Source organism: Struthio camelus, chromosome 14 (assembly GCF_040807025.1).
Source record: "Struthio camelus isolate bStrCam1 chromosome 14, bStrCam1.hap1, whole genome shotgun sequence".
Taxonomy (NCBI): domain Eukaryota; kingdom Metazoa; phylum Chordata; class Aves; order Struthioniformes; family Struthionidae; genus Struthio; species Struthio camelus.
In genome coordinates, this window is record NC_090955.1 from 15,076,582 (window position 1) to 15,089,837 (window position 13,256).

The 13,256-nt window shown below is 53.0% G+C and overlaps 2 protein-coding genes across 6 annotated transcripts in view; one reads left to right on the forward strand and one right to left on the reverse strand.

Annotated features, from left to right (window-relative positions):
- The window catches only part of ABHD6 (abhydrolase domain containing 6, acylglycerol lipase), a 37,852-nt gene extending 24,596 nt beyond the window's left edge, over nucleotides 1-13,256 (reverse strand). Inside the window, exons 1-2 of one of the 4 annotated variants that reach the window (XM_068906782.1) lie at nucleotides 10,864-11,171; nucleotides 9,210-9,318 (exon numbers count right to left, since the gene is read on the reverse strand). The gene's annotated coding sequence lies outside the window, so the exon portion shown is untranslated. Of the gene's footprint in view, nucleotides 1-1,683; nucleotides 1,810-9,209; nucleotides 9,319-10,863; nucleotides 11,212-13,232 lie in introns of those variants that run through there. The other 3 variants (XM_009688247.2, XM_009688245.2, XM_009688246.2) reach the window with 3 other exon arrangements.
- DNASE1L3 (deoxyribonuclease 1L3) lies at nucleotides 1,701-7,754 on the forward strand. Of its 2 annotated transcripts, none has more exons than XM_068906783.1 (8): nucleotides 1,701-1,864; nucleotides 3,329-3,417; nucleotides 4,292-4,384; nucleotides 4,581-4,693; nucleotides 5,113-5,225; nucleotides 5,764-5,921; nucleotides 6,871-6,967; nucleotides 7,259-7,754. In XM_068906783.1, the coding sequence occupies exons 1-8, from the start codon at nucleotides 1,733-1,735 to the stop codon at nucleotides 7,436-7,438; spliced, it is 975 nt and encodes a 324-aa protein (XP_068762884.1). In that variant the 5' UTR covers nucleotides 1,701-1,732; the 3' UTR covers nucleotides 7,439-7,754. The 2 variants fall into 2 exon arrangements, with proteins under 2 accessions (XP_068762884.1, XP_068762885.1); XM_068906784.1 differs by lacking the exon at nucleotides 1,701-1,864 and adding an exon at nucleotides 2,420-3,191.

Below are 13,256 nucleotides of genomic sequence, written 5' to 3' on the forward strand. Positions count from 1 at the left end.
GCTGAGGGCGCCCCGCCTGGCGGGAAACCCCCCTGGCGCCCCCCGCTGGGGGCCGGCTGGGGGTCCTCACGTCTGCCGGCGGCGGCAGTGGGCGCCCGTCCGCGGCCGAGACGGGCGGGGGGGCCGCGTCCACGGAAAGGACGCCTCGACGTTGAAAGCAGCGGTGGTTTCCTGCCACCAGGAACCATCTGCTTTGGACACCCCTCCTGGGCAACCAAAGCGGGCCTGATTTTGGGGGAGGTCCGTGCAAGGGCCTCCTGCAGGAGCTCCGAGTTTTAAAGGCTTCAAAGTCTTTGCGGCTGCAAAGTCCGACTCCCGCGCTTCGCTTTTGGTAAGGTCGCGCGGGAAGATTGATAAACCCTGAAGCTGCTGCTTGGGACCCAAATTCCTCAGCGCCTGGCCGTCTCCAGGCAGCCCCGGCCCGGAAGCGCAACGCCCCGCGAACCGCTGGAGCCGGCAACCCAAGCTCCAAAAAACAGGCGGCGGCAGCAGCAGATTTTTAGTTTCCGAAGAGGCGCGGACGCTGGCGGCCTAGCAGCGTCCCACGTACCGAATTTAGAGCAAGCATATTCTTCTGTACAGAAAGACCGTTTAGATCGTTTTATAGCGTTGACCGCTTTCCGTCAGGGCCCCTGTCCTATCGCAGCACCGCTCGTTCGCGATCCAGCAGGGAGGAAGCAAACAGCCTAGGTGGGACAGGCCCGCTCCTGTCCCTCGGCGCTCAGTACAGCTTTTGCTATTGCTAGCTGAAGGACAGACGTCCCGGTCAAACAGCGAGGGCTACCTGCCTTCTGTCGAAATATCTGTGTGCATCACCGCGCGCCCCACGGGGCAGCCTCTCCGCACAGCGTCGCCAGCAGCAACCGCTCTAACTCCGCTCCTCACCGAAGCTAATAGCCGGGGCCACGTCTCCACGCTCGCACCCCACAGCGCGCAGCCCGGAAATCAATTTCATTGACTTAGACAGCGTTCAGAGCCACCCACGTACGCCCCTCCGCTCCGGCGGATTAGACGAAACCTCGCGGCGACGTGACACGCCGCCGTCTGCCCTCCCGGCGGAGGCTTGGTGACAAGCCCCGGCGCCCCGCGGCGGCGAGGGGCCGAGCGGGCAGCGCTCGGCTGCGGGCAGGCGGACGAAGCCATGCCCGGCAGCCGTCCCACCGTCAGGCACGAGCACAGGCCTCGCTAAAGGGAGAAGCGGGTAAAAGCGAGCGGTCGGGGTCACTGAAGAGTTCACTGCCTCCACACGGCCTTTCCAGCCACTGGTTCCCCTTGCAGGGCACACGGGGGCTGCTGGACCCCTTCCCCTCGCGGGACCGCCAGCGCCAGGGTTGTCCCACGGTGGCCCCGGCCCCGGGCCGGCTCAGCCCCAGGCAGGCGGCGGCTGCTGCCCCAGACGTACCAGGCATCCCACCAGCAGCATTTCTCCCCACGAGGGCGGGATGCCAAAACGGAGCGGTTGCACCTCCAGAAAGTGGAAACTGACTCAAAAACCCCGCTGATCCCTCAAGGCGGAAGTGCAAGTCCCCACTGCCTCTCTGTGCGGAAAGATGGAAGTGAGGGAAAAGGAGGAAACCAGCAATTCCTGTTTGGTTGTTCATGATTGACACAGCCAGCGCCGTTCGTTTTGCACTCTGAACCGGTGGCCGACGGCGGGACGGACACACAGACATACACGCATACCTATTTATAGGCACGCTCCCTTCAGCTCAGTCTACCCGAGGCCTGAAAGATGCTGCTCATCGTCGTCCTTTCGCTCTTCTACTTCAACACGTCTCTGAGCCTAAAAATCTGCTCCTTCAACGTGAAGTCCTTTGGAGAAGCAAAAATAGCCAGACAAGAAGTCATCGATGTCATTGTAAAGGTACGTCCATTTGCCTAGATAAGATGGAAACTAAGCTTTTCAAGGGATTCTTATCTATACAATCTTGCAGTTCATTTGTCTTTTCACAGGCGAATTTCAAGTTAAAGAATGACTAAACGATGAAAGTTATTTTACACTGCTAATGCAAAATCAGCCTGTAGTTGAGTAGTGTGTTTGCAGCTATCTCAGCCTGCGTGAGAATACAGCAGAAACAACACTTGCTGTTTCCTTTGGAAATTTAGTTAGGAAAGGATGAAAAACTTTGGGCGTAGTAAAAATAGCTTTCACTCTGAACTCACAGAGCTTTATTTTGTGATACATTATTTACCTTGGTTTTGTGCTAATTATTCTGAAATAACCTTCTCTAATTAGATGTATTCTCAGGATAGTGGTGAGTATCATCTTAGCATGTGATACAAAATTAAAAAGTCTAATTGCTAATTTATTTAGACAAAACTCACCAGCACACTTCCTCTGCAGCAACTGAAAGATAACTTCATTTTTAAAGTGAAATGATCATGTTTTGGACTTACTTAAAGCTTGAAAGTGTCATCCAAGATGCCGCAGTAACCGGACACACAGTGTGAGCAGCATGACTCTGCGCACCAAATCCCAGCAGTAACGAAGGTTGCCATTTATTTTTGTTTTATTTCTTTCATTGCAACCAACTGGAGAAGAGGGTTTTGCTTGGTTTTTGTTATAAAGGTATCAGCTCTGCATTTCTGGACTGTCCTTCCTGTACTGCCTGGGCTATGGATAACAAACTATATTCTGGGCAATATATTCATTTTCCACAATTTTTGGAGATGCCTAATAGCAATGCCATTTCCAAGCACCTTGGCACAACAGCAGTTCATATCACCTTCAGCTTTACTGCTTTGGGGGCAACACGAGTGCTTTTTTTCCCACAAATGACACCCACAAAGTTTGATGAGGGACAAAACCTGGGGCAGAAATAAGCCCCTGAGCATCCTGCATGCAGCGCAGCTGTGGCGGCCGGCGGGGAGAGCTGACTCACATCGGATCGGCTTGGCACAGCTCGGCTCGGCTCAGGAAGAAAGATAAAATCACGACGGCGGGTTGAGGCAGGGAGGGGAGCAGAACCCTCAGGAGGAAACGAGAGGCTTTAACGGAGGCTGATGCTGCCCCTTCCCCTGCAAACTTCATTCTGCTGGGCAGGTGCAGAAGTTTGCAACCAAAACCCAAACCACTCGGCTCCCGGGCTCCCTCTCCCAGTTCCTGCGCCAGCTTGTTGGACGGCTGGGAAAGGAGAAGGCCTTTGCGGGGGCCACAGCCACCCCGGTGGCCACCCCGCTCCCCGTGCAGGGTGAGCCGGCCCCGCTGCATGCAGGCGATGTGCACTGCACTCCTCCCTTCACACAAAGAGCCAGGTCTTCTTAATATCTTTCTAATCCTCCAAAAGATACAGAGCACAGACTTGCTTTTTGCTCTTTCCGGTTGCAGGTCATTTCTCGCTGTGACATCATGCTACTGATGGAAATAAAGGAAAACAACAACAGAATATGCCCCTTTCTGATGGAGAGGCTGAACAGGTAAGGGGGATACTTCACCCGTGTGGATTAATGCAAGCGTGTGCTGCAAGGCATAGGAACCCCGCAGGGCGAAACCGGAGCCTGGCTGGGTCGGGAATGATTTTCCTCACTGCCCAGATCCCACCTCTGACAATGGTCAGCGCTAGCTCTTTCTTAAGAAGGTGAAAAAAAAAATCTTTCAGTAGTCAGATACTGGGAGAGGTGAACAGAGGCAAAAGCCCAGTGCCGTGGTCTGCTTAGCCCCACTTACCAGCAGGACTGGGCCCTGGGACCAAAAGATCTGAGCTGGAGTCCATCCCAGCAATCGGGAGAGGACCAGACTCTCTGGCAGCTCGCAGAAGCCCAGTGGCTAAGCCAGCTCCAGAGCAGCGTAGGAAACGTATTTTTAAAATCAATACAACTAAGGTAGATTCCATTTGTTAAAGATTAATGCTCAGAGGAGAAGGGAACGAAACAAAGAGCCCTCACCTGGCTAACACCAGAGCATGAAGCGCAGTTTGCCTTTCTGCACAATTAACAATTGTTTTGCTTAACTAGAGATAACACTGAAGATTACCTACCTGCGACTTACTAGTCTAGGGAAAACAACAGCATTTACCTGAACAGAAGTGAGACCATCTAAAGAACAGACAAACTGCCCGAGGCTGCGAAAGGCACGGAGGGCGTAGCATAAAGGAGAAAGCAATGAAGAATATATCCCACATGCAACTGATCCTTAGAGGATTTTTTGTCTCTGTAAGCCGCCTCTGAAAGCCAGCAGTCTATGTCTCATACCCTTGTGCACAGGCACTCATATATGACTCATTTGAATTTAACTCCTTCTCAGCCCTCCATGAACACAGAAATAAACTAATAGTAACCATTTTCTTTCCAGATGGCCAAAAGGGCCAAAAGAAGAATACAGCTATGTGGTCAGCAAAAGGCTGGGAAGAAAGACCTACAAGGAGCAGTACGCGTTCATCTACAGGTAGGTGAGCGCTGGCCACGGCCGTGCCCGCGGCACGGGCCCCCTCGCCTGGCTCCCGCCCTGGCAAAGCTCTGCCACTTCATTCGGCCTTTCGCACCCTGTAGCCTGGTCAAGGCGGTCGTCACCGAGAGCCGGTGAGCTGCAATTTGTCCGCGGGACAGCTGCTAGTTTATTTACAGTCTGACTTACATTGCAGGCCAAATCTGGTGTCGGTGAAGCAAATCTATCAGTATCCTGATCTCCAGCCTGGGGACGAGGACGCCTTCTCCAGAGAGCCCTTCATCATCTGGTTCCACTCCCCCCAAACCGGTGAGACGCTTTCAAAAACAAATCGCTCTTCCGCGAGCGGGTCCCACCGAGCGGCACAGCGCGCAGCCCCACGCGGCGAGGCGAACCGGCCCGCCGCCGCCGCCGCCTCTGCCTCCTGCTCAGTAACGCTGGGCGAACGCGCTCCGAGCTGCCGGCGCGGCCGTGGGAGCAGCCATCGCTGTGATTTCTGAGCGCGGCTTGCTTTGCGCTAAGGCGGCACGCGGCACGTTATCGTTTCGCCAGCTAGCGCAGAGAACGGTGCAACCGCACAGCCCGTGTCCTTGGCTGCACTGCCAAAACGTAAGCTGCTTTTCCTTCAGAAAAACACTTGCTTTCAAGTCAGGCACATTTTCTGGCTTTGTGATTCATTATGTGTTTAACTGGTTTTTTTTTTTTTCCTGTTTTGCCTTGTATTTAAGCTGTCAAAGAGTTTGCTGTAATCCCTCAGCACACCACACCAGAAACAGCGGTGCGGGAGATTGATGAGCTCTACGATGTGTATTTAGATGTAAAGCAGCGCTGGACCACTGAGGTCAGTTAAGATATTTATGTTACTGTATCAGCGTTGACACTGATTCCCCTGGGACAACATTCAGAGTTTGGTGATCTTAAAACAGTTGATAAAAGCCCTACATTTGTAGTATCTCTTTGACATATTTTCGTTGAGTGCTCCAGCTCTGACTCAGTAAACTTGATCTCCTGATGAAACAGCCAGTTCCTCAAAACGGTCCGTCCCCTCGCCCTTCTCTTCTCCGCCTGGCTCCAAGTCGGGCTGCCTTGCTCTAGGTATGCGACGGGAGGGAGCTTGCCAAGGCAGGCAAATGTTGAGCAGCACAGCCATATTAAAGCATGTCAATACATACGTTATATCAGAGAAACAGAATGTCTTCCAGGAAAAGTACTACTTCTTTCCTGCTCTTATGTTAACCTACTAGCATGCGCTTCCACGGTCAGCTTCTGCAAGCTGTTGACCTAAGCTCGCACTTTTTGAACTGTAATGGCTATTAGCAACGTTTGTTGGCCATAAAAGTCATTGCTGGTCTTATTTCAAAGAGCTGTTCTCCTTCCAGAACTTCATCTTCATGGGGGACTTCAATGCTGGCTGTAGCTACGTCCCAAAAAAGCAGTGGAAGAACATCCGACTGAGGACTCACCCTGAATTTGTCTGGCTAATCGGTGACAAAAACGACACAACAGTTAAGAGAAGCACAAGCTGCCCATACGATAGGTAAGCAGAACAGTAAACCCTCCCCTGTTTATATCTCCCTTACAAAAAAATATATGGAAAAGTGTCAATGCCTATCCCGTAAAGCAACCTGCACGTGAGGCTTTCAAGGATTAAAGAGATTCCAGTGAGAACCGAGATCCAAACACTTCTGATCAGGAGCGCAAAGCATTTTGCAGGTTTGCTGGCCTTTGCTGCAGCTCTGATGTGGATGAACATGCAATTACAGAGCACTTCTCATCCTCAGAGAGCTCTGCAAAGGCCAAGGGAAAGACCCCTCTGCACAGATGCCTGGCTCACTCTTGCCTGCTTTGCACCATGATTTGCGCGTTCATGATTTGGATTGACAAATGCAAAATCGGGGTCTGCGAGGAAGGTCCCAGGGCATGTGACAAGCCCTGCTGATACGAGCAGTTTCCTCAGCCCGGACAATGAATATACTAGCTTATTACATCCCAAAGTCAGCCTCTTACAGAATGAACTTCTGGGTCAAAGCAGGACTTCAGGGGATGCCCGTGCTGGGCGTCCTGCTAGTTTCGCATCCAACTACTGCTTTGAACCTTGCAGCCGGTTCAGAGGCAAATCGTTTACTGTCGGCTACCGAGGCCAGTACGCTCAGAGGGAGGGAGGTGTGTGAGCGCCGGGGAAAGCAAGCAGCTAAACCCAGCAGACAGCAGGAGGGTGCAGCGCTCTGCACAGCCAGCCCGCGGCTAAGGGCAAGCCACACGTAGCAGCGACCGTGCTGCGGCTTTCCGGGAGTATCTTTGCTGCAGGAAACGAATGTGCTGCCCGTCACTCGTCAGTCCCTGTAAAAGCATACGGGTGGGCTGCGCCCCCCGTTTCGGACGCAGCGGCGGGCAATGCAGGGGACGGCCACAGGGAGCAGGGGCAGGGGGACGCTGCGGGGTCGGGCGCCCCGCAGTGACGTCCCGTTTTTCCTTGCTCCTTCCAGAATCGTGGTCAGCGGGGAAGCGCTCATCGGAGCCGTGGTGCCACGCTCGGCAAATATCTTCGACTTTCAGAAGGCTTTTCGGCTCACCGAGGAGCAGGTACAGCGCGGCCCTGGCCGCAGCGTGCCCGGCAGGCAGCCCGGGGGGCGGCAGCGTGGGGTGAGGGCTTTGAGCATGATCTTATCTGTAGAGCTGACCCTGTCCTCCAGAGGTGGTGCAAAGCTTGCACGCCCCCCCCCACCGCTGCGAGCGATACCCACCCTAGGGCAGAGTCTGGAAAACTCACCGCACGGAAAACGCCCTGTGCCGCTGCCCAAGGGGCACACGCGCCTCCAGCCGCAGGCATGGCGCGTGCGGCCGTCCCGAGCGCCTCTCTGCTTTCCCTCGCAGGCGCTGGACGTCAGCGACCACTTCCCGATAGAGTTCGAGCTGAAAACCACCAGCGGCTCCGTCGGCTGGCTGCAACCGCCGTTACCAAAGCGGAGAACAAGGAAGAACCGCCGCCGTTCGAGGGCATCCAAAGCCCTCGCGCGCGCGGCGAAGACAAAGAAGGCCAGCGCGTCTTTTTAAAAGCTTAGTGTAGCTACTAGTGTAGCAAGTGCAATATTTCAGGGAAAAAGCAAATATTTTGTTAAACTTTCGATATTCCAGGTAAGAAGGTGAATTAAACCTGCAGATTATTTTACTCACTGTAAGTAAATCAAAAATCAACCAGCTAGAAGTAGTGCACTAGACTTACCATACTGATCACAAACGTAAAACGATACCGTGAGATCAAACGCGTTGGCATGCTTTGTGGGGCGCACCGGGGGGCAGAGACTGCCCCGGTCTCCGTTTCTGCTATTCCTCTTTAATATCGTTCAGATTAAAAGGCCGTTTCTGCATCGCGCTCGCCTCCAGCGCTCGTGTGCGTCCCCCCGAACAAGGTGTCCTCGCGTCTGCGGGGACAGTGTGCGTTTGAAAGGCAGAGTCCGCTCGCAGCACCGAGCTCGGGCAAGGCGGACGGATGGATGGACGGATGGACAGGGAGGTCCCTTTCCTGCGCTAAGGCAGCCACAAGGCAAGAGCAGCAAAGCCCTGCTGGTCCTCGTGCCCCGGCTCCCGGCCAGCTACGTCCATCCCGCCTGCCAACGTAGAGCGAGATCAAAATTTACATTAAAGTCTGCTTTCAGTAGCCCGACATGGAAGCGAGCCGCGTTTCCTCCTCCCAAAATAATTTCATGGCAGCCAAAAAATTCTCCAACAAACTAGACTTTAATAATGTAAGAGGTTATTTAACCTGATGCTCCAGTGATCTGTTTCTCAGATCAGCCTACACACTTTATTTACTGCAAATCCTGCCAGATAAAAAAAACATCTGAAAACTGTCAATAATCTAACAGTTAATCAAGGCAAATACCCAGCTTCCTTTGTCAACACCCCACACTTTGCCTGCGGACGGAGAAGGCAAGGCTAGCAACAAAATACTCTCTTAGGGGCAGAAAACACTTTGGCTTTTGTGCAAACTCCCTCTCTGGGGAGAAAGGATTCGAAGAAAAAAATAAAGCCTGCAGTAGATTATGCCAACGGGAGGGAGGAGGTGCCGGGAAACAACAAAACCCCCAACGTTTGGCAGAAATTAATCTAAAAATGATATAACATTTCATAGCTCCCTTGATTATACTTCAGCCGAAGCAAAAGGAAAACCTGATTTAGAACAAACATTTACATTGGGATTTTTATAGAAATGCCACTGCCTGGCCGACAGCAGCAATATTTCACGTAAAGGTTGAAATCAATCAAAGTCTCAGGCCGCACCTCTTAGTGCACGTAGACCTGCTCTTTCTAGCTTTCAGAAAGAAATACCACACAAAAGATTAAATCTCACTCCAGGAAAGAATAATGGATATATTCGATCATGAAAAATATGTAAATATCACCAAGTTTTACTGAAAAAGTTACACCCTTATTTGCACCATAGAATATAATCCTCTACCTAGCATTTGAAACCGAGAGACAGCCAGCTGCTCCTTAGCGTAGCAGCTCCAGCCGCAGGCACGGTGTTAGCAGGTGTCCGGCTGTAGATGTCGTTACACAGAGGCTGAGCCTGAAACTGCAGAGCAACATCTTAATTCAAAATGATGCTCTGACATCGAGAGCTGGGATGCCCTTTTGGGGGACCCCAAACGGATGGATGGCGTCCGGCGTCGATTCACGGCGGTTGTAGGGGCTGGGAGGTTTCCAACGCTTGTAGGTTTTCCTGAATTTGTTCTATAAATCCATTAGACCATACAGTAAATATATCCTAAAATGTTTAACAGTCTATGTTTTCTATAGATTTTCCCCACCAGGGGATCATTACCTAGTTCTTCCAATTGCAAAGTGGCTGTTAAATTGTCCAAGCCGCTGCATCCTCCAGGCACCCTGCCGCCAGACCAAAGGGACTCTTCAGATGAAGGAGGCTTCTTGAGCTTCATTTGTGATCAAACCAGAGTTCGACATTAGACACCAGAAACGGCCCCAAGGGCCTAAGATCTCGGCTGGGAGAGAAACGGCGAGGCGCTTCCGAGGCTGGAAACGCTTCGTTTCCTCCACAGCATTCCTAGCTGGGAGGGAACAAACTGCAAACGAGGTTCTGCTAGGAAAAAATGTAGAGAGAGGCCCAGCCGCGTCCCCCTCGCGGCCGTGGCTTTCCCTGGGCCCGGCCAGGCGGGACGTCCCAGGGCGCCGCGGACGGAGCCAGGCCCAGCCGTGTCGGGTGTGTGGCGACAGGCTCCCCGGCAGAGCCTGGCCCGTGCCGGCTCTGTTTCCCTACAGGCAGGACGGCGCTCGGACGCCCTCCACCGCAGCGCGGGGACCCAGCGGGGTCCCACCCCTGCTCCTTCCCTGGTGCCCGGCGTCCCCACCGTCGCCGGGGACGGCACTCAGCAGAGCTGGGGTCTGTCCCCGCTCCACGAAAGCGCAAGAGCACCCGGCACCAGAGCGGTTCTGCTCGGCAACGCCACGGTGCGACTCGGCCCCTCGTATTTGTGTTGCTGGCCACGTGTGCTCCGCTTTTCCAAAAGCTTAACCATGCACGAACGCAAGTGATCGCAAGCAATTCAGGCCTGAGCGCTCTCCAGGGACGCCGCTGCTCTCCCCAGCACGGGGCGATGGGGGAGCAGAAGCAGGCGCTGGGTGTGCGGGGATCTGACAGGCTTTGGGCTGGGACCTGTATGCAGCCTGCCTACGGACGCGTAGCCCGCATACGGACGCGCAGCATGTATATGGATGCATAGCCCGCATATGGACGCATAGCCTGCATATGGATGCATAGCCTGTGTACGGACGCATAGCCCGCATACGGACGCACAGCATGTATATGGATGCATAGCCTGCATATGGATGCATAGCCCGCATATGGACGCGCAGCATGTATATGGATGCATAGCCCACATATGGACGCATAGCCTGTGTATGGACGCATAGCCCGCATACAGACACATAGCCCGCATACGGACGCGCAGCATGTATATGGACGCATAGCCCGCATATGGACGCATAGCCTGTGTATGGACGCATAGCCTGTGTATGGACGCATAGCCCGCATACAGACGCATAGCCCGCATATGGACGCGCAGCATGTATATGGATGCATAGCCCGCATATGGACGCATAGCCTGTGTATGGACGCATAGCCTGTGTATGGACGCATAGCCCGCATACAGACGCATAGCCCGCATATGGACGCGCAGCATGTATATGGATGCATAGCCCGCATACGGACGCATAGCCCGCATACGGACGCACAGCCCGCATACGGACGCACTGAGCCCTCAAGGAGACGCGTGCCCCGATGCAGGCGCCTCCTGCAGAGGTGGCGGTGGCCTTTCACCAGCCCTTCAGCGCCACGAAGGGACGGCCAAGCACCTCTGGCTGTACGACCTGCTGCTTCCCCGGCTGCGAGACCTAGGCACCCCCTTGGTTTCCGGCTGCCAAGCCCCCCCTCGCCCAGTCGTGTACGTGACACTACTTACCTCCGCGAGCGCCCGGAGGAAGGAGGCCTGGAAGCCAGCCGACCTGGGCGCTTGGATCGCTCGGGAGGGGCGGGCGGCGGGCGGCGGGCGCCTGCTCAGGCTCCCCCTCGGCCGAGCCAGCCCAGCAGACAGCCAGCAGGAGCTGAGGGCGGGAATCACCGTTTTCCTGCATTTGTTCCCAAAGGAAAGCCGCTTGCAAACTCGCGGGTCTTCCCGCCCTTCGCCCCCCGCTGAGAGCGCGCTGGGCGACCCGCGCCAAGCTGCGCGCCCGCCGAGGCGCCGCCGTCGCCCCCTGCGGCCGCACGGGCCGAGCGCAGGCGCGCGCCAGCGGGGCCCCGCGCTCCCTCTGCCGGCGCCGCCGCCGCCCGGCCCGGCCCGGCCCGGCCCGGCCCCCTCGGCCCCCGGCGCAAGGCTGCCTCCGCCGCGGCCCTCGCAGCAGCCAGGGGCTCCAAGCTGAGCCTACGTGTAAATATTTGCAGTGCCAGGGTCCTACAGAACGGCGGTTAATCGCAGGAAAGAACTGTCAAACGTAGCCCTGGGCCCTGCTACGTTATATTTTGCCTATCAAAAAAGAATTTTTTTTTTTTGCCTATCAAAAAAGATTTTCTTTTTTTTTTGTAAAGTCGCATATACTAGCCTTTCATTCCTATAACGCACGCACTTTAAATCCTGGGAAAATTAATAGCGGCACAAGCTCTAAATCCAGACGGATTTAGTGGCATTGCCAATGTTTTTCCTAAGCAGGCAATATGAACTCACAGCTATGCAAATCAACTATGAAAGCCTAAGAAATTCTGCAAAGCAATTTAAAAGCATTTTCCCAGGGGACCCTGTGGAAACAGCACACCGCAAGGCGGATATCTGGCAAGCGGCGTGAGGCTTGCAGGGCAGCGAAGCTATTTTGATAACCTTCTGCAAGAGGGACCTGCTGAATATTAATGATTACTGCAGCTTTCTGATGAAAAATTACTTTAGCCAGTCCTGCTGCTTCCTCTCCGGCTCTAAAGCAGCCCTGAAATTGTGGCATCTCGCAGAAGGACAGGGAACGCCCCAGGGCGCGTTTGGCTGTTGGTTTTGGGTGTATGATGCAGAGACCTCAGGAGATTTGTACTACTTCCCTTGAAAGGGAAAACTTGGCACTCTGCTATTAATAAGTGATTATTTAAGATGTTTTCTTGTCTTTAAGTTATCATAACATGGGGAGAAAAAAATCTTTTTTTTTAAGTAAACATTTGCTTAACATGAGTTGGGGTGTTTGATGTTTAAAGGCGGTTTTAACAGCGAGCTTTTGTTCCACATCCCTCCCTGCTGCCTCGAAAAGCAGCACTTTCCCCCGCTTCGGCCACTTCCCGCTTCTCCTCCGCTGGCTGCCCTGGAAAACACCCCGGGAGGCTGCCGACTGCCCGGGGCAGGCAATCCTATGCCGGGCATATTAGGTACTATGTAATAAAGACCAAAAAATGCCTTAAAAGGAGTCTTTTGTCAACCTCAGAAAAATCACTCTGTAAAAAGGTATCATGCCACTCCCTGAATTAACACCGTTTCACTCAGCTTCATCCTAGTCTCCATCAAGTGATGCCTGTTTCTAAATAAATCACGTTGGGCAGTCTTTTAAATGTGATTAGGACATAGTTGGCTTCCTTTTTTTTTTTTTTTTTAAGTTAAGAAAGGTACATAATACCTCTCTGTATTACAAGAATGTTTCAATACAAGAAAAAAAATTGAAAATGAAATCAAATCAGTTTTAAATAAATACATTTGAAAGCTAAAACCGAGCAGAGAATAAAGCAGGTTCTGAACTGGAAGCTTCATTCTTGCTTTCCACAGAATGAACAGCTAGCGGGAAACGTAATTACAGGGGTTGCATAAGCTGAATAAAAACAGAGTCCTGCTAAGCAACAGCACAGCAATTTGCATTACTAATATATGCAAGAAATGTTAGAAGTACAAGAAAGCCTCACCGCTTTTTGAGGGTAATGGAAGAATCCATTTTTAAGTAGAAAGAAACCTGCACAATTCTAGACCTGGCATGAACTGGGGCCTTGATTTCTGCGATAATATCTCCTGAAAAATTAAGTATATTGCGTTATCTTTAATACATTAAAGACAATCAATCACACTGATACTGGAAAGGGCAAAGATCAACCCTGGAGCCCGTTCGGATCCCACACGCCGCACTGTAGGTTGCTGAATGCCCCCAGCGGCAACCAATCCAGCAGCCCCCTTCGCACATGCCTCGCAGGAGACGCGCTTAGCATGTCAATAAAGCCAGGCACAGGGTGCAGTGTCCCAAACATCATCATCACGTGTGTATTATCTCGCAAGCAGAATGATATACTAGGCTCCAAATCTCATGAAAGATATTTTACCGGAATGCGAACACTGAAAGAAGA